Genomic DNA, 25,215 nt, shown 5'->3' with positions numbered 1-25,215 from the left:
TACCCCTCAGAAAATATGTGATTTTTCTGAGCCATCATGCTACAGGCAGAAATCAGGCCAGCTCAAAATTTCCACATCTGGAAAAAGTTTGAACTCCTTCATGAGAGGGAATATGGCTGGTTCTGACCTTAGACAGCTATCTGTCTCTTGTTAGGAATACGGTACTTTTTCCATCAAGCTATTAGCACAGAGGTCAGCCAGGAAAGGAGGGGATTAAAATCTTGTTAATGAATGCCAAGATAGATCCTGCCAGCTCAGCACAATTGGAGAAACAGACACCGCTGGCTACCTGTATGGTGTGGAGGTTAAAATGCTGGCCTATAAAACAAAGGTGTCCTGATTTTAAACTCCCACTTAGCTAGCTTTGGGTAATCTTTGTCACAGCCTAAGCCACATCATAGGGTTGTTTTGTAGATAAAATTGGAGGGAAGTGTATTATGTATGCCTCCTTGAGCATTTCATGCCATATGCAGCAGAAACAGTTGTTAGGAGCTGTGGTGCGCACTGGGCAGAGTGCAGTGTTGCAGGCTAACTCTGCCTATTGCTAGGAGTTTGATCCTGACCAGCTCAAGGTTGACTCAACCTTCCATCCTTCCAAGGTCGGTAAAATGAGGATCCAGATTGTTGGGGGCAATATGCTGACTCTGTAAACCACTTACAGAGGGCTGTAAAGCACTATGAAGTGGTATCCAAGTTTTATTGCTATTGCTAGATGTCAAAACCAGTGTACCAGCATTTTGAATAGCATTAGAAAAAGGTTGCTGAGTGAACTGAGAAATGCTTGAATCAGCATTCTTAGCTTTTTTGCAAGAATAAAACTCAGAGCCTAAATAAATTCTTTTAGAAATAATTTCATCTTCTACACCATAACTCTACTTCAGAGGTCTCCAATCTCTGGGCTGCAGCCCACAGGTGGGCCATGAGATGTTTGCAACCAGGATGTGGAAACAGCCAGCGAGAGCACACCTGTGTGTACCCACTTGCACGCGCAGCGAGGATGTGCATGCACACTCCATTTGCATGAGTGGTGGACACACGTGCATGCCACTCATGCAAATGGATCTGTGTCTGCCTGCTCACTTGCTGCCACTGGCGTGGAACCATCCCCTCTTTTCCCCACTCCACAAAGCTTTGAATCCCTCTTCAGTGACATCCCAAAAATCTGATGCACCCTGTCTTTCAAGCTGATGTAGAAAACGCACCAAGGCTATTATCTAGATTGAAACTGGCTTATGACAATGGATACCTCATTCCACCAATTCTACCCCAAACAACCAAGGGAAATTATTAATCCTACTGACCTACTCCCACCCATTTTGTGGGCTTATTTTTGTCCAAAATGTTAACGATGACTCCTGACCCACAGGGATGGTGAAGGAATTTAATCTGTGCAAATTCCGATACAAGCTGACTTGACTTGTGCTTCCTGAACTAAAACACTGACACAAACTTGGTTATCTGATGACTTTTAAAATTCCTGAACATTCTGCTCATGTTCTAACACAGCTTGAGTTTAATGGGGCTTACTTCTTTCTGATATGGAAAAGAATTTTGTGCAGTGCCAAAAGCGTCTCTTGCGTTTCTCCCCCCCCCCCTAGCTGCTCTCCTTTGATTGGAAGAAAAGCAAGGATGTGTGTCTGGGTTTTTTCAGAAGAGAAATAGAGGTTGGATCTTCATGACCTTGTTTAGTTATTAGATAGATAAATAAAATATGGCCATTTCATAATAGTGCTTCTCCCTCCAGCCTCCTTGACCTCCTATACTTCCATTAAAACCAAAGCAATAACACAGCTTTGCCGGTGGAGAAATGTGAACAGCCAGAGAAGCTGGATGGAGGCTGATAGGATGCAACAGAAAACAGTCCCAGGAATGGTGTCCTTTGCCACTTTGCAAGACTCAGTCCCAAACCATCCTGAACAGAAATTAAAAAGTCTTTCTCCACCATCCTGCAAATGAGTCAAAAAACAAAAAACAAAAACCCAACAACAACTACAAAACAAAGGGGGAAAACTTGGAAAAAAATCGCAAGGCAAATTCTGGAGTAGGGATACAGCCTTAAAGCTAAACAGCTTTTTCGTTTGTGAAAAAGTGACCTGCTAGCGCTCTTCCAACATTTGCGGGGCTACCACAAAGAAGAGGAGGGGGTCAACCTATTTTTCAAAAGCACCATAAGGCAAGACAAGAAATAATGGATGGAAACTAATCAAGGAGAGAAGCCACCAAATTTTCTGACAGTAGAGAACAAGTACCGGTAATCATTGGAACGGCTTGCCTTCAGAAGCTGTGGGTGCTCCATTGCTGGAGGTTTTTAAGACGAGACTGGGCAGGCACTTGTCTCGAATGGTATAGGATCTCCTGCTTGAGCAGGGGGTTGGACTAGAAGACCTCCAGAGTCACTTCCAACACTGTCATTCTGTTATTCATCTGCCGAAATGCTCCTTGACTGAGCTAAACTTTCCCCAACAGTTTGGAAGGCCTTTCTGCTGGAAAGAGGCAATGAAAAAAAAGGACCTGAAGCAACAAAGAAGCAGAAGCAGAGCTGAACTTGACTATCTGAAGGGGGAGGCCACTGTGCTTTCTACGGGCTATGCTCCACGCGAGGGGTCCCTAATCCCCGATCTGTGGACCAGCACCGGTCCACAGCATGCCAGAAACTAGTCCGTGCAAACAACCAAAGCTCCATCTGAGGGATGCAGGCAGCATGCAAAACTCCTGGCTCCTCCGGTTCGTGGAAAAAGCTCTCTCCACAGAACAGGTTCCTGGTGCCCAAACGTTTGGGTGGGGGGCACTGCTCCAGGCCATGCAACCCTGTGCAGAAACAATGCCAAGGGTTGAGCTGCAACCCTATTCTTAAGCAAGTTTTACATCACATCTGGCACAGAGAGCCTTCTTTATTTCAGGAAGATATTTCTGGATGTCCCGTTGAGCCGGGATCCAATTTTACAGACTCCGTGATAACATTCCACTATATAAGTTGGAGCCTTGTTTGAATCCTGCAGCTTCATTAGCAAGCTGCGAAAGTCAGGAATGTCTCTCTCTTTCTCCCCCCCCCCACCTCCACCCGCCCCCTTTCCAAGTTTTGCTCCTGAATGTATTAACTTTCCATGCATCAAGCTGAGTTTGCCGTCTGGTGCCAGAAGTCAGCTGTGTTATTTCCCTTGAAGGTTAGAAATGCACTGAAAATAAGCACACAAGGGGACTTGCTGGCATAAGCTCTCTTTCCTCCATTAAAAGAAAATTGGCACAAAGGTTTGCGTTTGGTGAAAAGAGGCTTGCCCGCCCCTCCCAATTTTTTGCAAAAAAGCAGCAAGAATCATGTTCTTTGGACGTGGATTATACACCGTCCTCAGATTTCAAAAAGGGAGGGAGCCAACCCACAAAAGTGTCTGCTTTAAGCACAGCGCAAGAGCTTCAGCCACATCTCTGGGGGTCGCAGTCACCCTCTCTGGGATAGTCTAAGTCTCCATTATTAAAACATTCAAAATGCAGTGGGTGACCTCTCCTCTTGTTCCAGCCCAAGACGGTTAGGCTGACATCGAAACTGTAACACAGCTGGTCCTCGACTTACAATCACAGCTGAGCCCAAAAATTTCCCTTGCCCCATTTTACGACTTTTCTTGCGTCCGGTTGTTAAGCGAATCAGTGTAGTTTTTAAGTTCGTAACACGGTTGCGAAGTGAATCCGATTTCCCCATTGACTTTGCTTATCAGAAGGTCGCAAAAGGGAATCACGTGACCCCAGAACGCTGCAACCGTCATAAGTACGTGCCAGCTGCCAAGCATCCGAATTTTGATCACGTGACCATGGATATGCTATAATGGTCACAAGTGTGAAAAATGGGCGTAACTGCTACCTAGAACGGTCACTAAACGAAATAAGACTATTGATAGTGAATTGTAGTAGCAAACAAGGAGAGAGTTTGGGGAGCCAAACAATGGGGGACATTTACATCCAGTCTTTGGATCGCCGCCTCTAATATATATAAAGAAAAAAAAAACCCGCTGACGGAATGGCTGTTGTTTATCAAAATGGGATCATCCAAAGGGTTAACAGCACATAGTGGCAATTTGACACACACACACACAAAAGTGAACATGGGGAAAAATATAAAGAAAAATATATATAATATAAAGAAATATAAATATAAAGAAAAGGCCAAGGGGTGAGTGGGTAGAGAGGGAGCTACATTTCCTTTAATTGGAAGTGGTATAAAATAATTAAGACATCACACTGTGACCGGGGAGTTTCAAATTAAATCTTAGCCACGTCAGATGGCTGAAATAACTCTCATTGTCCCTCAAAATTCTGTACTGAGCTTTACCTAATAATGCAGAGACTGTCCAAGGAGCTAGGATTAGCTCGTGTGCAGACTGCTACATACATATCCTGCATCCTGCATTTATGAAAATTTGTCCATTGATATATTTCCTTAATTTATTCCGAGACTTGCATACTCCTATCAGAGCTGGCTCGTTCCACCCAGTCACTCTTGCAAATTATAATCAACTCAAATAAATACTCTGCACATTATATTAAAGGTAAACAATAGAGACACCATAAAATGGTAAAAAATCATCTCAGCATCCAAGCCTATGTATAATCAAAAAATTACTCAGGATATGGCTCATCATCTTCAAAACCTGCCAGCAAAATCAAAGTGCTTTTACGGACAGAAGGCTAAGATATATATATTTTGCCAACTCTGGATTAAGGGAAAAAGCATCCAGGATGCTAACCTTTTTCTTTCACAGACCAAATGCAATGAAGAAGGACTAGGGGGGACATGATAGCAGTATTCCAGTATTTGAGGGGCTGCCACCATGGAGAGGGGTCAACCTGTTTTCCAAAGCACTAGAAGGCAAGGCAAGAAACAATGGATAGAAACTAATCAAGGAGAGAAGCAAATGAAGATAAGGACAAACTTCCTAACAGTGAGACCAACCAACCAATGGAACAGCTTGCCTTCAGACATTGTGGGTGCTCCATCACTGAAGGTTTTTAAGAGACTGGACAGCCATTTGTCTCAAATTGTGTAGGTCTCCTGCTTGAGCAGGGGGTTAGACTAGAAGACCTCCAAGGTCCTTTCCAGCTCTCTTCTGACTGAAGTTGGCATGCACCAGCCAATTTACACCAGCCCCTTTAAATTGTATTTCATTTTCCTTCTACTTTATCCAGGGCTTTTTTTGTCATAGAACGCTCAGAACTGAGTTCCGGCACCTTTTTTGGATGGAACCTTGTAGGGTAGGCAAGGCAGGTTGTATGACATGTGTGAGTTCCAGCACCTTTTTCTTTTACAAAAAAAAACCAACACTGACTTTATCAATTAATACACCGAGAGCAAAATCTAATGCAGTTAGAACACATAATCAGAAATAAGAGCTTTCATCCCTGCCCGAGAATTAAGAAAATATATTTAAAATTGTGTTGCTGACTGCTGTAATATTGAGCAATATTATATATTACTTACATGTACTCTCATATCTGTAATTCTCATAATGAACTGAAAAGATATTTAACGTTTTGCCATTTCCCTAGCTAGTTTTGTTTTTCCTAAATTCTTCCATGCAAACCAGGGCTACAATTTTTCCAGTTCTATTAAGCCAACTCATTCATGACAAGCAATCACTGTAACCTTTCTCAGGCTAGAAACTCTTTCACTCAGCCCAGATGTCTACCCTCCAGACCTCAGACCCCCACAGCCACTACCACACCCCCCCTGCCCCACTTTGCAACGTGCAGCAATCCAGTGCCTTTTGGCACATGCGTAGAGTAACAATCTGCCAAACACTGTTCATTTGCTGTACTGGGAAAATATCCCTGAGAAACACATTCATAATGGCATTAGTGTTTTTGATTAGAGGAAAAAAAACATCAACAACAATATCTACATTTATGGCTGAGTGGAAACCCCTTATACAGTAGACGTTTTGCATAAAATTGAGAGAAAATGAATTTATGACGTAAAAGATCGCAGCACTGGTGGGATGGATTGACTTCCAAAGATGTACAAAATAGCTTAAGTGGGCAGATTTTAGACGCCTGCGCAGAACTCAGGGGCAGCAGCCAACCGTTGAATGGAATGGAAAATGAAAGTATGCAAATCGGGACTAATTATGTTAACTCTTCAAATAGGGGTGCCTCCGCTTACTTCGACTTCTTCAGGGAGAGATTCCCTCTCTCACCTAACTCCTCAGCCAGGGTGGGGACAAAATGTCTAGGATTCACAGAACCGAATTCCCCCTTCCCTTCAACACTGCAAAGCTGGCCAGCTGCATTTTAATGTGAAGACACGTGTACAGCCTTCTGTAGGGCCACCCCCCCACCCCCCCAATTCAAACTCCTTAACATCTGCGCTTAAGGCAGTGCTTGACACGTGGGATAAAATGGCATCGAATTCATAAGTACTCGAATCCATTTCTAAGCTGAGACAGTCTCCAGCTAGTTTGGACTACAACTCCCATGAGCTTACAGTGGTTTCCAAGTCCTAGGAAAGAGACGGGGCTTTCTTGCACACAAGCGGATTACTTAAGGGATACTTTCGCACAATTTACTAAGCCCTAAATCTATTCTAGAATCTTCTAGATGATCCAAATTAAGACCCCCCCCCCTACGCGTCACGTAACGTATTAGCCAAGCAAAGCGCATTAGGACGCCGGTTTACAGGACTATTGTGTTAGATTGGCCGATTCCCACAACCAGCGGGATGCGGCCCCCGTGTTAACGTGCCGGGCAAATCTAACCAAGGTGCCTTTCTGCAGGCTGCGTTCTGCGTCTCTAGCAACTAATCCACTGAGCGGGGAATGATCTCAGGATCTCTCCGTCCCACTTCGCTGGCCTTTTAACGACGGCAGCCAGCAGCGGCTACCGCGATCCGATTCCGGTGCGCTGTCCGTCGGCGCGGAGCTGGTGGCTTTGCCGAAACCCGCTCCCTCCCCACCCCTTCGAGGCCCGGGTATACAGAACAGGGAAGCTCTTTTCGCCCCCCCGCTTCCCCGCCGCACCCCATAAGCCTCTGGGCACGTGCAGAGCGCGCAAACCGCCTCGAGGGCTGCAAAGCGCTGGGGTTAGGCTCAGCTTGCGCGGGTAGCCTCTGAGCGCGCGCAGAGTGCAGAGCGCGGCGGAATCGCTCGCCCCCCCCCGCCCCACTAGCCTTTTCCCACCCAGCCGCCCTTCCCAAGCCTCGCCCGCGCTAATATTTGTATTTACTGTTTTTAGTGGGCATATATTTAATTCTTTTTTTAACTTTTGTAACTTTGTATTTTTATTCCTGCCCTGTTCACCGCCCTGAGTCCTTCGGGAGAAGGGCGGTATAGAAATATTATTAAATAAATAAATACTCACAGAGTGACGGTGTCGTTGGGCAGCAAAGGCGGCGCCGGCGGCTCCCTCAGTTCCTCGCCGCTGCAGCTGACCCGCTTCCTGGCCGGGGCCAGCCCCTTCGGCCTCTCGCCCACGCACTTGCAGCCGCGCAGCTGGAGGGGGCAACTGCGCGCCCCGCCCGCGCCCCCCAGCGCCGCCAGCAGGAGCAGGGCGCCGGTCCAGAGCATCCTCGACGGCGGAGGCTGCCAGCCCATCCTCAGCCCATCCTCGCCCGCTCGACGCCCAGCTTTCGGCGTCCGCCGCAGCGCCCCGGGCACCTGGGCAGCTCGGGCAGAGGCGGCTCCGAGGGACGCCCGTCCGGCCCCCGCGGGCTCTTTTCCCCCGGCCGTCACGCTAGCCCCGAAGGCAGCCCCGGCCGAGCCGCTTCGCCTGCCCGGAGCTGGGCTGTGCCCGCCCGGGCTGCGCCTTGCATGGCCGGGCAGGAGCCTCTCGCGCGCGGGCGGGCGGCTGGCTGGCCGAAGATGTCCGTCAGCCGGGCTGCTCGGCTAAGGATGGAGCTGGCGGCTGGGGCTGCCGTAAGACGGGTCCCTCCCCTCGATCGCCCGCCTGGCCGGCCCGGGTCTCGGCCACGGCCGGGCCCTAGCGCCTCCCGCTCCGCGCTGGCTTTCGGCCGCCGCCGCCGCCGAACTTGAGCCGCGGAGGGCGAGCGGGCTCGGGTGGGAAACGGGGCTCGGGGGGTGGGGGTGTTAACGGCGGAGAGTCTCCCCGTCTCGGCTGGATCCCCGGGAGTTTTTGCCCAGCAGTTGAGGCTGCGTCCCAGCCGCTGCTCGAACTGCGCTTCTCATTCGCCACCTGGCCTTGAGCGCAGCTCCGGGAAGAGAAATTGAAAACAGCCTTCGGGACTGGCTCAGCGAAGATACTCCCCCCCCCACCCGGGTGATGCCCTCCGAAGGGGTTGGCCTGACTCGCACGTGTGTCTTCTTCGGATCTGGCCGCGGGTTCTGGGCCAGGAAGTCGGGGGCAGGCTCTGCCGTGGATTCGGGTTGCTGGTCCCGAAGTTGGTGAGCGAATAAGAATAGCAGTAGCGCTTAGACTTATATACCACTTCACAGTGCTTTACAGCCCTCTCTGTGAGGTTTACAGAGACAGCCTGTTGCCACCCCCCCCCCCAACAATCTGGGTCAGATAGATAGATAGATAGATAGATAGATAGATAGATAGATAGATAGATAGATAGATAGATAGATAGATAGATAGATAGATAGATAGATAGATAGATAGATAGATAGATAGATAGATAGATAGATAGATAGACTAGACTAGACTAGACTAGACTAGACTAGACTAGACTAGACTAGATTATAGCAATAACACTACTTATATACCACTTCACAGTGCTTTACAGCCCTCTCTGTGAGGTTTACAGAGACAGCCTGTTGCCCCCCCCAACAATCTGGGATAGATAGATGATAGATAGATAGATAGATAGATAGATAGATAGATAGATAGATAGATAGATAGATAGATAGATAGATAGACTAGACTAGACTAGACTAGACTAGACTATAGCAATAACACTACTTATATACCACTTCACAGTGCTTTACAGCCCTCTCTAAGCGGTTTACAGTCAGCCTGTTGCCCCCCCCCCAACAATCTGGGTCCTTTAGATTCAGATAGATAGATAGATAGATAGATAGATAGATAGATAGATAGATAGATAGATAGATAGATAGAGATAGACAGACTAGACTAGACTATAGCAATAGCACTTAAGACTTATATACCACTTCACAGTGCTTTACAGCCCCTCTCTAAGAGGTTTACAGAGACAGCCTGTTGCCCCCCCCCCAACAATCTGGCTCATTTTACTGACCTCGGAAGGATGGAAGGCCAAGTCAACTTTGACCGGTTGAGGATTGAACTGCTGGCAGTCCATCTATTCATCTGATGTTTGGCAGTAAGGATCTCTCCTTGGAGGAACTTTGATTCATCTAAGAAAGGGGCATGAAGGGCCACACCTGGTCCCTCCACTTCCTTAAAAGTGGCCCTCAAAACTTTGCCAGTATAACTGCCCCCTCCCCACTTCAATCCTCTTTAAGTTTTATGCAGTTTTGTGACCATCAGGAAGCAACGAAAAAGGGACTAAAGCCTTGTGGGAGCGCAGAATGCTAATTTCACCTCTTTGAAGCACCCATGACCAAAGGTTGACTCAGCCTTCCATCCTTCCGAGGTAGGTAAAATGAGGACCCAGATTGTTGGGGGCAATAAGCTGACTTTGTAAAAATGCCGCTTGGGGGGGGGGGCTGAAAGCCCTAATAAGCAGGTATATACATAGAATGAAGGCTATTGCTAAGCACATTGGTTTGTGCTTAAATTGTAAGCCGCCCTGAGTCTTCGGAGAAGGGCAGGATATAAATGGGATTTTAAAAAAAATCACTCTCCTCAAGAGGACCAGGTCCGTCCCGCCTTTTGGAGCACAGCTATTGACATGCCACACAAAACTGGTGTGGGCAAAACTGTATGTTTCTGATCTAAGCTAGGCTTGTCAGTGCTGGCTGGTAACCCCCTCCAAATATTAAGTGTGATTCTTTCCCTGCCTGTGTGTGGAGATGCCCAGGATTGAATGCTAGATGTTGAGTCCGTCAGTCTTACTCTGACTGATGCACAAGGGATGTTCATTGTCTTTGGGATGATTGAGTTGCATCTGCCTGGTAGACCTTTTCAAACTTGGCAACTTTTAAGATGTGTGGAGATCAACTCCCAAACTTCCCCAACCAGCATGCTTTACACTGCCTTCCATCCATCTGATTTTGAGTCACTTATTATGTCTATATAAACTGCTGCTTTCCAGAGGAGTTCATAGAGGCCTCTTTAAATTTGTCTTCAAACTTTAAACTCTTTTAAACAAAGCCCTTTGCAGAGTTTCTTTGAAAACAATGGCCTGTGACATCTTGAAAACCTAATGTAAGTTTTATAAATTTCGCCCCACTGAATCAGACACGTGAAATATTACCTTGAAAAAGGAAGCTTTGTGCACAGACTACAGAGGACCAAGCGTGAGGGAGAATGGAAGAGACTTTAAATAGAAATTAAATATATGATAGTGCAAGCTGTGATGATAAGACAGCGGCCATTCTAAAATTAATTGTTGGATAGGTGGATACTGAATTCATGAGCTGCTTAGTACCCATACTTTGATAAGTGATCTTAGTGTAAATTTAATTCAGGTGACATACTGTAAACCTTTTTTTTTAATCCTATCCTTTGCCTTCTCTTCTTACTGATGTGATTTTTGCTATGTTAACCCTTCAGCCCCAGAATAGTGTTCTTCTCCAGTTCATCCGAATGACATGAGTTGGAAGTGACAACAGTGGAACCTAAACACCGTATGTACATTGCAGGAGTTTTGATGGATGACAATCCACCTGACTTAGAAGTGCAACCAGCTGGGTCAGTGGTCAAACTCAGTTAAAAGCAGTAGATGCTTATGTCCCACAAACTTCGAAACACAGTCTAGCCTGGGGTAGGCAACCTTGGCTCTTTTATGACTTGTGGACTTCAACTCCCAGAATTCCTGAGCCAGCTATGCCCTGGACGCTAGCCCAAAGTAACACATCTGTGCTTTTTCCTGTCTAAATGACTTCACGAGGAATTATTTTTATTTATTTATTTACTATTTTTTTTACAAATGACTCAAGGCAGTGAACATACCAAACACATCTTCCTCCTCCTGTTTTCTCCACCACAACATCCCTGCCAGGTGGGTTGGGCTGAATGAGAGCAACTGGCCCAAAGTCACCCAGCTGGCTTTCATGGTTAAGGAGGAACTCGAACTCACAACCTCCTGCTTTGTAGCCTGATACTTTAAACACTAGACCAAACTATTTCCGCAAGTCAAGTCTGACCTTTCCTGGCTCCGGATCCTAGATGTTGGTTCGGCCAGGCTGTCTCCCAAATGTCCACCCCCACTCCAAACCATCCAGACTCCACTTGGCTGCACTGTTTCCTTTCAGTCTCAAAACAAGTCAACCTGCCACAGATCCAGAGTAGATGGAAGTATGAAATCTGAGAGCCACGTCTCAGTTCAAACACGGCTTCCCAAAGGGACCAAGAGGCATACAGACCAGATTGCTTTCAACTCCTTCCAAATCCTCCCCATGTCCGTCCCGGGGAAACACAATTCCAGGCCTTCGGAACCATTCTTTGATGAAGGTAAACAGAAAGGTGACCTAACCTGATGCTGTCATAACATCTGTCAACCCAATTACCAAGGACTTGCATTTCTCAAAGCTAAGCTGGTCAGAAGCCATGCTGGGTGCATTCACATACCAGGTTCCGCTCCCAGAAAAGACGGCAACGAGGACTGTGCTGTGCCATGGAGGGGAATTCATGATTTGTAATTCACCTTTGCAGCATCTCTGTGGTCATGTGATTGAAATTCAGATGCTTAGCAATTGGCTCACGTTTACGACAGTCGCAGTGTCCCGGGGTCGTGGGATCCCCTTTTGTGACCTTCTGACAAGCAAAGTCAAGGGGGAAGCCAGATTCCCTCAGCAACCATGTTCCTAACTTTAAACAAAGGCAACGGTTCACTTGACAGCTGTGGCAAGGAAAGTCATAAAACAGGCGAAGAAAGACGCTTAACGAATGTTTCCACTGAGCCACATAAATTTTGGGCTCAACTGTGGTCGTAACTCGAGGTCACTCTGTAATCCTCTGCAGGAGAAAACTTTGTGGCATAAGGTTCCCCCCCTGCCATTAAACACACCCCCTAAGAGAAAAAGGGCTTGCAATTCCTAAGCAAAACACACTGGTGGTAAGAGAACTCTCTCTGCTAATAGATTTGCAAGGTAAAAAAGAAGATAAAATGAAAGGGCAGGGGAGGTACAAATATGAATGGCAACAGCTGTCCTGTCCCTGGGTGATGGATGGGGCCAGACCGATTTTCCCCTTGCTCCGATTCTCTAGAAAGCAGAAAGTGCAGCCTCACAGTGGCCTCTTGGCATTTATCATCTGCCTGAGGGGACAAGAGTGCCCCCCCCCCATGCCAGATTTCCTATTTGCTTTGGGAGGGGAGGAGTATTCTGTTACGTGAGCCCCTACTTACTAGTAGTTGGAAATAGCACTGCCCGAGCACAGGTTTTGACCATCCCTGTGAGAATTACAGCCCAAATCCTTCGAACTTACCGCCAATAAAAACAGCTCCAGCGTCGCTTTACTAGAGGAAATCTAATAGCTACTGAATAAACAGTTTCTCTATTTCCCTGCCGAAGGCAGACAATGTACTTTCTTGAAACCTGAAGAAATTAAACTCCCAAGGAATTTTTCTCCGTCTAATCCAACAACCGGAATAATCACCTTTTTTTTTGTTTCCTGGATGTGGTCAAAAGCAGAGTGGGTGAGACTCTCTCTCTCTATTCCTCTCTCTCCTTGAAACAATCTTTTCTTTTTTCTTTCCTTTTTCTTTCTCTCTCCTTTCTCAAAAGCAAAGGGTGAAACTCTCCCTATATATTCCTCTCTTCAAAACGATTGCTGTCTATCTAATTTCAAAAGCAGAGAGAGACACTGTCTCTATATTCTTCTCTCTCCTCAAAACAATTCGTCTTTCTTATTTATTTACTTACACTTCTGTTGATGCAACCTAGGACTGCGTTAGTTTTTTTTTTTTTTTGCTGCTTCAGTAGAACCCTCGTTTTGGTAATGCAAGGATGATCCCTCTGAGGACTTCTGGATATTTTGAAATACAAATCCCACAAACCCATTCTGGATGGAGCTGACGTTCAGAACATCCGGAGGGCAACATGTCGCCTGTCCAATTAACACCCATGACCTGGGTTTAGATTCCTACTTTACTATGAACTTCGCAGGAGATTAATGGATCCACCAATCTAGCTCACTGGATTGTTATAAAAAAATAAAGCAGGGACTGGGATCTCCACAGAACTATTACTTCCAATTCAATAGCCTATTGCTCTCAATATACCCCCCCAAAAAATGCATCATTCCACAGCTGCAAAAAGGATGTTGCTTTGAAAATCCAATTATTTCTACTCATTTAGAGCTGGAAGGGACCTCCGAGGTCTTCTAGTCCACTCTTCTGTTCAAGCAAGAGACCCTATACCATTTCAGACAAGTTGACTGTCCAGTCTTTTCTTAAAAACCTCCGGCGATGAAGCAGCTATAACGTCGGAAGGCAAGCTGTTCCTCTGGTTAATTGTCCCCACTGTTAGGAAGTGTCTCCTTAAAATTCAGATTGCTTCTCTCCCTGATTAGTTTCCATCGTTTGCATTGGCCTTTGATGCTTTGGAAAATAAGTTGACACCCCCCCCTTCTCTGTGGCAGCCCCTCAAATATTGGAATACTGGTATCATGTCATCCCTCATCCTTTCCCTAGATTGGCCATCCTCCGTTCCTGCAACCATTCTTTTGTGTTTTAAGTCTCCACGTCTTTAATCATCTTAGTTGCTGTTCTCTGCACTTTTTCCAAAGTCTCAACATTTCTTTTTGTAATGTGGTGACCAAAACTGCATGCAGTATTCCAGGTGTGGTCTTACTAAGGTTTTATAAATTGGAACTAATACTTCATGTGATTTCGATTCCATGCTTCTGTTTATAAGATATTTGAAGAATACCTTCATGGATTTTAGCTTTCCGGTTATTTCACTTCATTTAGGGCAGCTGTGGTAAAGCAAATTCCCTAGTATACCAGTTGGGGATGTTAAAAGTGTTTATCACCGATAAACAGTTTATTCTTATCAATGGATATGTGCTCTACACACAGTGAACAACAAACACTTTTTTTTTTAAAAAAAAAGCAAACCTGAAATTCAATTTTCTGGCACACTTCCACTTCCGGAAGCAGAAATACAAGGTTGACAATAATAAACCCTGCATTCTTGCTCTTTGAGAATGGACAAATGGTGACACCTACAGTCTCATTCTAGTTTCCCAGGATTTTTATACACATGCACACAAGAGCACACCACACAGGAATAAAAGCGTACACATGTTCTTCTTTGAAATCCGGAGAAGATGGGAAGGTTCAATTTAAAGTTCTAAGGACGACTGCTTTCTTACAAGAAACTTCGAAAAGGAAAGAACTCTGAGCTTAACAGCCTGATTCCTTGAGATTGTGCAATCAGTCCTTGACTTACAACTATTCCTTTAGCAACTGCTTGAAATTGCATCAGCCCTGGAGAAAGTGTCTTACCACTGGCCCTCACGCTTACAACCCTCCCTGATGGTCACGTGATCAAAATTTGGGGGCTTGATGGCCGGTATGTACTTACGGCCCTCATTTGCGATCTTCCCAGCCAGCTTCCCAAAAGCAAAATCAGTGGGGGAAGTTGGGTTCACTTAACAACCAAACGATTCACTTCAACAATGGCAGCAGCGATTTGCTTCAAGGTCGTCAACCTGACCATCAGTCACTTAACCACTTCCTTGCTTAACAATGGAAATCCTGATCCCAACTGGGGTCATTGAGGACGACGTGTACTTTGCTCCCACGCTAAAAACCTGTGGGGCAGGTGGATGTATTATTTGAGGGCTTCTGAACCTTGCAGAGCCTGCCCACGCTCACACAATATATGTGGCGAGGCCAGGACCCCACTTTAGGGATGGACAGTGAGGTTAAGGATAAAACGCAAGTTTTAAGGCACCCTATTGCCCCTTTTGTTATTTTTCACTCAACGTGTGAAAAATAGTTGTTTGGGGACCAGCTCAGTCTTAGAGATATGACCTCAAAAGGTCTATGAAAAGGATGCTCGCAAGCCATCTTTTTGCACCGGTCTTAACAGCGCCAGGCACCTGAAGATCCATTACTGACTTTTTCTTGGCACTCTTCAAAAGTCCTGTCACTGGAGCGACAAGCAATCCTCACATTCCCCCCTTAGTCCAGGAACAGACTTTCTGAACAATTACACTCTTCTCACCAGACACCAAAACAAAACGTTCTTGGGCCTGGATATGGCAATACAAGTCCGAGCTGATGCTCGTGACTCTCTGCTTGAACTCTTGTCGAATTTCAACCCCATGGGAGTCCTGGATCCTGGATGCATTCTGTAAGATAGCCTGCTGGAGGTACGTTGATTCAAAAACTGTTGCCCTATGAACGTTTCGCCCAGTTGAAGTTTACAAATAGTCAATCAGATGTGGCACATAAATGGCATCCAAGATGTGAACAGTCAAGTGACTCCCAAAATTAGAAATAAAGGAAACTGGCTTTTACCTGGATGAGGAGTCTCACCTGGTTAAGTCCAATGCATTCTACGATTGCTAGTGGGTGTTGAAAATGTCAAGCAGAATTCAGACTCATAATCTGCTACCCTTTTATTTAGGGGTGCTGGGGTTAAATCTGGAGACTTCTACGAGTCAAGCATGTGTTTTATATCACAATGGGCTCAAAGATACAAGGTTAAATTATTCCAGAGATGCACAGAGCTAGAAGCATTTTGTTACAAAGGAAAAAGGAGAGATTTTTTTTAAAAAAATTAACACATATTTCTGCCAAGATCACTTAAGAGCATGAAGCCAGGCTTTCAAGTAGATTGTCAATATGTGAGTTACAAAACAGATTTCACTATAAACATTTTCACCAGCTTGCAGAAGGAAGGCTGAATATTCTGATGGATCTTTAGCGGTGCGTTCTGTTTCAACAAGATTTTGGTCACGGTGTACTTTTTAAAGCCACAGGGGCTGGGGGTGGGTGGCGTACAATATATATACAGTGGGGGCATACAACCCATCACCATTTACTAACTCTCCAGACCCCAAACCTGGAAAGACTGGTTTTTGCATTAAAATGCAGAAATTCCATAGCTTGTCCGGGAAAACCATTCTTTGCATATGTGCCACTTCCAATCTTGCAGTTAGATCTGTCTCATCTCATGTGCACGTGCACGCACACGCGCAAGTGAGCAAATCATGGCTGGCTGCAAGATCTTGCTTGGCCTTCGGTTAGGCAGACACTGACAGCTGCTTTGTTCTGCAGCTGCACTGCCTTTCCTATGGAATGATGATAACGAGGGGGGAGGTTTTGCAACGAGCCACCCCTGTATTTGCCACGTGAGGTAGGTCGGCCCCATTTCTCATATAGGGATCAGGCACAGCACGGTTAAGAGATCACCCTGCACGTTGGCAGTAGAGCCAGCGCGTTTCTTGGCTTTTACAAGCAGAGTCATCCTGCTTCCTTATCATAATCATTCCAAATTTTACTTGATCCAAAGAAAGAAAGAAAGAAAGAAAGAAAGAAAGAAAGAAAGAAAGAAAGAAAGAAAGAAAGAAAGACAGGACTACATTAGCATATAGTACAGCAAAGAGCTAGTCATCAGCGTGGGCAGTGGTAATAGTCAGAGAACAATATCAGCTGCAACCTCTTCCAAATCTCAGATCCAGGGATAGGTTTGAGGTTCATTGGGATCCCTATCTATCGTTCCCCTGTGGACTACGTAGCAAACCATCCAATCTGAGCATGTTTCCTGAAATGCCAGAGAAAAGATGAAAGACAGCAAAGGTGTGCTGATTCAGACGAAACACAGAAGTTGACTCATAAAAGCTTTGGGGGTGGGAGGGTGGGGAATAACCTTTCCCTAAGGCAACCTTGCTTCAAAGGGAAGCAAACCAGAAACATGCCTCTGATTACAAATGCATCATGGTCACTCCTGGAAATGGTGTTCTGCCCAGACCTAGTAGGGCTTAAGTCAAATAATTATCCAGCGTAGCTATTTAAAGTCACTGCAGTTAACGTACCGAAGTCAATCACAGGTGCTGCTGTTTTTTATGTGTGTTTTTTTCTATAAATGCAACCTCAATGGATATACAAGAATAAAGGTACAGGTGCTGAAGTCCTTGTCACGCCTGCCATGTACCTGCTAGTGCTCCACTGTCATCAGGACAAAGAAAGAGTCGAGTGAATGGGTATCCAAGGCAGATTCTCTCCGATAGAGGGAATCCCTTGGGCCTCTGCTATTACTTTTCCTTCAGAGTCAAATTCTCCAATCTGTCTTTGACCTCCTTGTGGGTTTTGTCACTAGCGGGCTTGTTAGGGTAGCTGCGCTCTCCGAAGATTGTGCTTCCAATTCTGACGTTGGTAGATCCAACTTCAATCTGGGCACAATTAAGGGCGAGAGAAAGAACTACTGTCAGGAGTGGCAGACATGACCTGAACGGAAGGAACCTCCTTTTCTCTCAGCTAGGAATATGGAGCAAGAACAGGGGTCCCCCAACCTTGACAAGTCATAAGTCTGGGTTCTGAAGTACACCTATCAATTTGCCAGTGGGGAGAAACACTGGTTTTAGGCAACCCCACTGATCAAATGACAATAGTGGCAAACATCTAAGCCAATCAGAATGAATGAATCAAAACTCTTGAATCCATACAAGTTGATTTATAGGAACACATCTAGTTCTAGTGCAGGGGCAGGCAACCTTGGCTCTTTTATGACTTGTGGACTTCAACTCCCAGAATTCCTGAGTCAGCCATGCTGAGGGGAAAGAGAGAGGTTTCCAAGCTGAGCCATGCTGGCTCAGGAATTCTGGGAGTTGAAGTCCACGAGTCATAAAAGAGCCAAGGTTGCCTACCCCTGGCCTAGGCCACTTTATGACTGGTGGACTTCCAACTCCTAGAATTCCTGAGTCAGCCATGCTGAGGGGAAAGGGAGAGGTTTCCAAGCTGAGCCACGCTGGCTCGGGAATTCTGGGAGTTGAAGTCCACGAGTCATAAAAGAGCCAAAGATGCACTAGAACAGCTACCCCTGTTCTAGTGCATCTAGCCAGTACTTTGTAGCAGTTACCCACTAAGATCTCAGAACTTTCTATCTAGTCCTTCTAATAGGAGGTGCCTAGTAATCTTCTGAATATGGAGATTTGCTGCCTTTGAGCTAGGGCTCCTTGTAATCTAGCCTGATGAAGACAAGCCATAATGGAAGCCACCATAATTTATGTTCTGAGGTAAATCACATGCTTTACATCCCTCCCCCAAAAGCCATCCAAGTTCAGTTGGTAACAGTTCTGGGTAAAAAAGGTCCAGTGGTTGCTGCTTGGCTTTTCCTTGAATAAATCCACAGACAAGGAACTTCCTACTGTCTAGCCCAGGGGTAGGCAACCTTGGCTCCTTTATGTCTCGTGGACTTCAACTCCCAGAATTCCTGAGCCAGCACGGCTCAGCTTGGAAACCTCTCTCTTTCCCCTCAGCGTGGCTGGCTCAGGAATTCTGGGAGTTGAAGTCCATGAGTCATAAAAGAGCCAAGGTTGCCTACCCCTGATCTAGGCCCTCCCGTAGCTTCCTTCGATGGGCGAGATGGCAACATCAAAAGGTTCTCGATAATCTTTGGTGAAAGTGACAAACAGACTTACTGCATGTTGAAAGTCTGTAGACATCCCCATGCTCAGCTCGACCTTTTCCATAGGGATATCGAGTTTTTCACACAGTTCTTGGCGCAGAGATATTAACAACTGGAGAAAAAGGTTGGGGAGTGGGGAGGGGAGAAAGCACATAGGTCAGTCTCTTCCTTGAAAGCCAAGATTTTCCTACCAGTATTCTCTCAAAACTTTCACCCACCTGGAAGTCAGGATTGGGACCCTTACTGAGATCGTGCCCAAAGCTTCCAATTGTCATCAAGCCAACAAATTCTAGGTTGGGACATTTCTGAAGGATGTGCTCCACCGTTGTGATTAGTTCCCCTGGCGGGAGCCCGTGTTTGCCTATAACAACAGAACATATCAACGCACTTTCCGTGGATGGAGTTCTTTACAGGCGAGTTGTCAACGCATTTCACAATTATGGCACGAGAGATTCTTTGTCCAAGACCAATGAAATCATAAATCCTATTCTCCATACTCATGGAGAAATGACATTGGGACCATATAATAATAATAATAATAATAATAATAATAATAATAATAATAATAATAATAATAATAATAATAATAATAATAATAATAATAATAATAATAATAATAATAATAATAATTTTGTCTTCTAGTCCAACCCCCTGCTCAGGCAGGAAATCCTGTACTATTTCAGACAAATGGCTGTCCAGTCTCTTCTTAAAAACTTCCAGTGTTGGAGCATTCACCACTTCTGGAGGCAGGTTGTTCCACTGGGTAATTGTTCTAACTGTCAGGAAGTTTCTCCTTAGTTCTAGGGTGCTTCTCTCTTTGACTAGTTTCTATCCGTTGCTTCTTGTCCTGCTTTCAGGTGCTTTGGGGAATAGCTTGACTCCCTCTTCTTTGTGGCAACCCCTGAGATATTGGAACACTGCTATCATGTCACCCCTAGTCCTTTTCTTCATTAAACTAGATATACTCAATTCCAGCAGCCGTTCCTTATATGTTTTAGCCTCCTGTCCCCTAATCATCTTTGTAGCTCTTCTCTGCACTCTTTCTAGAGTCTCAACATCTTTTTTACATCGTGGTGACCAAAACTGGATGCAATATTCCAAGTATGGCCTTACCAAGGCATTGTAAAGTGGTATTAACACTTCACGTGATCTTGATTCTATCCCTCTGTTAATGCTGGCCATTTAACTACCTTAGCACAACTGGTGTGGTATTTGTAAAGGGAAGCCCCTAAGTTAAGTTGTTGGGGTGTAGGTTTTCCCAAGTGGTTTCAAATCTAAACATTGTAAGGTCTTTAACAGATATCCTGCCTAACTCTGCAAAGTGTACATATCGCTCCTCTCCACCCATTGAATGTGTTCATCAGAAGTTCTCAAAAATGAGCTTCTTGACTTTATACTCAAACAGACAAACCAGCCAAAACCTTAGCATGACTCAATGTTTGTGTGTGTGGAAGAACAACACCTCGTTTACTTACTCGTTTCTCCACTGGTATTTACTTGCACCATGATCTTTAACTTTTCAGAAGAGATCTTTTTTTGCCAAGTACTGTTCACCTTATCCGCCAGTTTAATGGAGTCCACTGTTTCCAGCATAAATAGGTTTGGCACCACTGAAACAAATAAAAAAGGGTCTTAGGAAATATCATTTGTGATATGCAGCTATGCTGGCTCAGGAATTCTGGGAGCTGAAGTCCACAAGTCATAAAAGAGCCAAGGTTGCCTACCTCTGCACTAGACCAATGTTTCTCAAGCATGGCAACTTTAAGACGTGTGGACTTCAACTTCCAAAATTCCACAACCAACCAGGCTGTTGAGAAACTTACTTTATTATTCCCAAATTCAACAGTAAGTGGTTAATAAGTTATGAATGTGGAAGAGGGTTTGCTCCCACTGATACTTAAAATATATTTATTTTATTTATTTGTTTCGATTTATATACCGCCCTTTTCCCGAAGGACTCAGGGCGGGTTTACAGGGCAAATTAAAACAGTGCAATGTACAAATTAAAATAAAATAAAATTAATAGCCCCAAAACAGTTTAAAATTTAAAACCTTAAAACCCCTCAGTCCAGGCCGGCTAAGTCAAATAGCCAGGTTTTTAGGTCCCGGCGAAACGAGCGAAGGTCGGGGGCGATCCAGAGTTCCACAGGCAGCTGATTCCATAGGGCAGGTGCACCCACCGAGAACGCTCTCCCCCTGGGGATCGCCCGCCAGCACTCCCTGACTGACGGGACCCTGAGGAGGCCCTCCCTGTGGGAGCACACAGGACGATGGGAAGTGGATGATGGCAGCAGGTGCTCCCTAAGATAATCCGGACCCATGCCATTTAGGGCTTTATAGGTCATCACCAGCACCTTGTAGTTCAGTGAATTGGCTGTGTGTTTGTACCCCGTCTGTTCACAATTCTATTCATTTTCCCATGACCTCTGTTTTCTTGCATCAATTCTAGAAATCCCTTGGATGGACCTGTCATATTAGTCATTTATTAAGCACCATTTACAGAGATGGCACAAGATAATTAGGTACAATAAAGCATCCATTCTTAAGATTGGAAGACTTGCACAGAATCAAGGAGAGTGACCTGTTCCTTGCCCAGTACAATCTGATCACAAACATTTCCTATGCTTTACCCCCCCCTCCCCCATTCAGGTAAATAATTCATAAACAGTCACTTCATAGGGAGATGGGTGGTACATAAATTTAATTAAAAAATAAATACACACATCATAAATCCCAAAGCAAAGTGAGACATTCATTTAACTTGAACGTATCACATCAAGCCTTTCTTGCTATAGTAAATTTTTCCCTACCCGGTCTCTTAAATCAGTACTAAAAGCAAATATAATTACCGATTAGCTTGTTGACATTACTCTTCTGCAGATGGCCAATAAAATGCCATTTAATTTCCGGACATGAAGCAAGAATCTAAGATAGAGAGAAGGAAATGTGACATTCTGGTTGAAACTAAATGGCATTATTTTATATTTATCCATCAAAACTGCTAGAGATACATAGGATTAAAAGTCATAAAACTATTCCGATTTTCACAGAAAGGCACAAATGTCAAACAAATTCTTAAAAAAATATGGGTATTGTTGTCATGCATGCATGTTTAACTTTACCTAATTACTATTGCTAATAACACTGACCAGTTTCCAGAGCACTGCAGATGAGAAAATTGTTTCAAATTACTAGGGCTCTCAAAGACAAAGAACCACCTTGTTCAAAATAGTCTCTTATTTAGACCTAAACCGAGTTGCAAAATTTCAATAGAGAGAAATCTTCTGCAGAACAAATGAGTGGCCAATTTATTCCAACAATGATATGTTCTATACTGATCAGAATGCTGACCACTTGAAATTTTTATCTAAGAAATACACATACGCCTACTTACACTGGAATCTGATGCCTTTTCTAATAATTCTTGGACCTACAGAAAATGAAAACATCCAATTAAGATTTCAAAGTTTACTTTTATTTACTTCATGTAGGCTGTCATAATTGACATCGCAAGGAAAAAAAAGGATTAGGAAAAGCTAAGCTACAGGAAAGAGAAGAAACTTCTGCCCAAACCGAGCAGTGTCACCACCTGCTTATTTGTCCTGAATAAACAGTACTATCATTGTACATATACATACAACAGAAGTGTGGTGCCCTACCCTATTTGCTTAAATAAATTTATTAGGGTTATAAAAAACAAATTAACTTTGCATATGTATCAACACTACTACCTAGCAGTAGGTAAATCATACAATGAAAGTTACACATACATTTCCTATGTGTATCAATACTACTAGGTAAATCACAAAATGAAAGATTATATAAAGAACTCTGAGCCATCTGCAGCATAAGAAGATTCTCATATCTGTTGGAAAGTACTCAAATCTATTTTAACTGCTTTTACAACCTCAACCTTTTTCAGAAAAGGTTGTATTCCTTCTGGAAGATACAATGAAGGAGCATATGTATACTTCAAGCAGCTGAAAAATAAGAGTCCTAGCAACCTTACTTGAAACAATTCAGGGATCTTATGTTAGCACGTTTAATTTTCTTTGCTTCAGTAACGCGTAGCTTGATTTAACATTAACTGGCAAGTTCCAAAGTCAAGTTGGTGGAGAATCAATTAGGCTGGGCACCCAGAAGGCTCCTGTCTCATTCTTTCCTGTCTTTCGACCTTAGATTAAGCCAGGTACTCACATAGTTTTCTCCAAAGCTACGCTGCCCATGGTTATAAGCCTCAATGACCATTTCTGGTGGTTTGGTTTTACTGACAGCCACTAAACGAGGTGCTGTGTTAGGTAAGGTCTGTATTTGCAAAGAAAAAAAAAAGAACAAGAAGATGAGCAAGTCTATACACGTTTTCTCACAACTTGATAAGTGGGATGTGGAAAGCAATCACTAGAGACCCATCAACATATCAGGGCAAACCAAAGGAGGGCAACCTGGTTCCCCTTCACATTTTAGACTACTCGCACAAGCTTTATTCATGTTGTTCATGGATTGTGGCAGACACAATCCAAAAGACATGAAGAGGACCAGTTTGTATACTCCTGGAATGAGGCAAATTCATTATTTATTTATTGGATTTATATAGCTACCCATCTCTGGGCATACAATAAGCAACCAGTTAAACAACAGCTAATCGCAAATAATACAAATAAAATTAAAACATGGGAGAACAGACCAGTATTTTACACACAGCCCATCTTGCGGGCTCCCCCATCTCTAGGATTTCCCAAGCCTGCTGGATTAAAAAAAAACTTGTCAGGGATTTCCTATATTCACTTTATCTAACCGCAGGGATGAATAACATGTGAACATCAGAGTTTTATGTCGCCTTAAAGAATGCATTAAAATCCAATGGACGCTTTCATAGGCAAAAGGATTTTGCATCTTTAGATGCCTCAACCCTTTCACTTGGGACAAGTCCGACTAAACACCGTGAAATTTATTATTGGAGAGTAAAGTTTGGGATTAAAAACTCAGGAGATGCCTGGGAGCAAATTTTACTACTAACAAATTGAACAAAAAGGCAAAAGCTTTTGAGAACTGCTGTTCACTTCATCAGATGCACAGAATGGCTAGGCGGTTATTAGATTTAAATTTGAATGAATTGGGGGGAAAAGGCAGCAAGAAGGCAGGTTGGCTACCTTCTGTGCCCATCACCTGATTTAACTCTGACATCAGCCTAGCCATGCTCCACGCAGCTAATCAATTCATAATAATACACATACCAACTTATTTACTTCTACATCCCGTCTTTTACACATTCTACTGTAAGCCATGCAGCTAACCATAATTTAATTTAAATTTAATTTAATTATGGGACTTATATGCCGCCCTATCTCCCGAAGGACTCAAGAGCGGCTAACAACAATAAAAACAACAATAAAAACAATAAATACAAATATCAAAAGAAATTAAATTTTACAAAGCCCCACTAAAAACCAATAAAAATTAAAAAAACATCGAATACCTTCTATCTTGTGGCAAACACGCAGCTAAAAATAAGACCTATTCGCGGTTTTGTTTTTACAATTTAGATTGTGCATTTTATCTGTTGTATTGCAAGCCGCCTGGTGGGCGGCGATCTAAAGCGGATAAATAAATAAAGGTATTATATTTGCAATGACTTCCTTCTCTCCACCCGCCCCGGGGTGGCGTGTGTATGTGTGTGTGGGGGGGAAATGAAGGCAGTTGCGGCTACAAAAAAATAAAAAATAAAAGGGAAAAAAAGCCTTTTGAAAAATGAGATTTGCGGGTCGGAGGAGGGTCTCCTCCCACGCAGGCTCAGCATTTGCATCCGAAGGGACTGGCCGGCCGAGGAGCTCCAGAGGCACGGGGACTACGCCTCCCAGCCAGGGCGGCCGCTGAAGGATATGGGAGTTGTAGCCCCCAAGCCCCGGAAGGCGTCCGCCGACGGTCCGCGGGCAGTCCGGCCACTCCGGCCGCGGAAGAGCCCGAAGGAGCCCACGCGAAGTCCGAGCGCAGGGCCGGTTCAACGACGCCCGTGCCGAGCGTGGGACCCGGCGGGCCCAGCCCTCCACCCCAGTCCCGGGACAGCACCTGGGGCCTCCGGGCCGCCGCCTGCTGCACTTGCTCCCGGACCGCCCGGAGCATCTGCGGCAGGCCTTCCCCAGCAGCCATGCCGGCTCTCCACATTCCTCGCCGGGCCTCCTCTGCGCGCAGCCCCCGCCGGGATCCCAACCCCCCCCTCCACTCCCGCCTGCGCCAGCTTCCGCCACACACGCGGGAGCCAATCGCCGATCGAGGCCGCGCTGGCCTGGCCCGCGGGATTGGGAGGAGAGGCCGGAAAGAGGCGGGGCTAGCGCAGTTGACTGGGCCCTCGTCTTCGGCCATTTTGGAAAGGTCGGGAGGGGAGAAGCGGGGCGGGGGGGAGAGGGGGAAAGGAACAGGGAGCAGTGGTGGCTGGAGCGCGCATGCGCGCCGCTACCAGGCGCCGAGAAAGCTGGAGAGGCGAGTGGGACGCTCCTGCCGAACAGACGGGCGAGTGGATGGAGAACACGCGTGCACGAAGAGCGCCGCACCT

The 25,215-nt window shown here is 45.1% G+C and overlaps 2 protein-coding genes across 2 annotated transcripts in view; both read right to left on the bottom strand.

The window, feature by feature from the left end:
- Positions 1–7,574, bottom strand: part of ADGRA2 (adhesion G protein-coupled receptor A2) — a gene marked incomplete at its 5' end in the record, with an annotated part of 84,559 nt that extends 76,985 nt beyond the window's left edge. Inside the window, one exon of the mRNA XM_081333546.1 lies at positions 7,342–7,574. Within this exon, the coding sequence (XP_081189672.1) occupies positions 7,342–7,574 (233 nt within the window). The remainder of the gene's footprint in view (positions 1–7,341) is intronic.
- Positions 7,575–15,641: 8,067 nt separating this feature from the next.
- PLPBP (pyridoxal phosphate binding protein) lies at positions 15,642–24,912 on the bottom strand. The gene is made up of 8 exons (XM_081334034.1): positions 24,732–24,912; positions 22,863–22,970; positions 22,060–22,095; positions 21,515–21,590; positions 20,141–20,275; positions 18,884–19,026; positions 18,679–18,777; positions 15,642–17,430 (listed from the first exon to the last, which is right to left on the bottom strand). The coding sequence occupies exons 1-8, from the start codon at positions 24,825–24,827 to the stop codon at positions 17,293–17,295; spliced, it is 831 nt and encodes a 276-aa protein (XP_081190160.1). The 5' UTR covers positions 24,828–24,912; the 3' UTR covers positions 15,642–17,292.
- Between the last annotated feature and the right edge of the window lie 303 nt (positions 24,913–25,215).

This window comes from Vipera berus (genome assembly GCF_964194415.1).
Source record: "Vipera berus genome assembly, chromosome: 8".
Classification (NCBI taxonomy): domain Eukaryota; kingdom Metazoa; phylum Chordata; class Lepidosauria; order Squamata; family Viperidae; genus Vipera; species Vipera berus.
The sequence above is the reverse complement of the archived record's forward strand: the minus strand, read 5'-3'. Positions and strand labels throughout refer to the sequence as shown.

Bases quoted from the DNA above. Each gene is read 5' to 3' on its own strand.
- PLPBP (XM_081334034.1), bottom strand. From the start codon at position 24,827: ATGTGGAGAGCCGGCATGGCTGCTGGGGAAGGCCTGCCGCAGATGCTC. The intron at 21,591-22,059 runs GTAAGTAGGCGT...TCTCTATCTTAG, and splicing joins AAAAGGCATCAGATTCCAGT to ATTCTTGCTTCATGTCCGGA. The intron at 19,027-20,140 runs GTAAGTAAACGA...CTGTTGTTATAG, and splicing joins AAATACCAGTGGAGAAACGA to GCAAACACGGGCTCCCGCCA.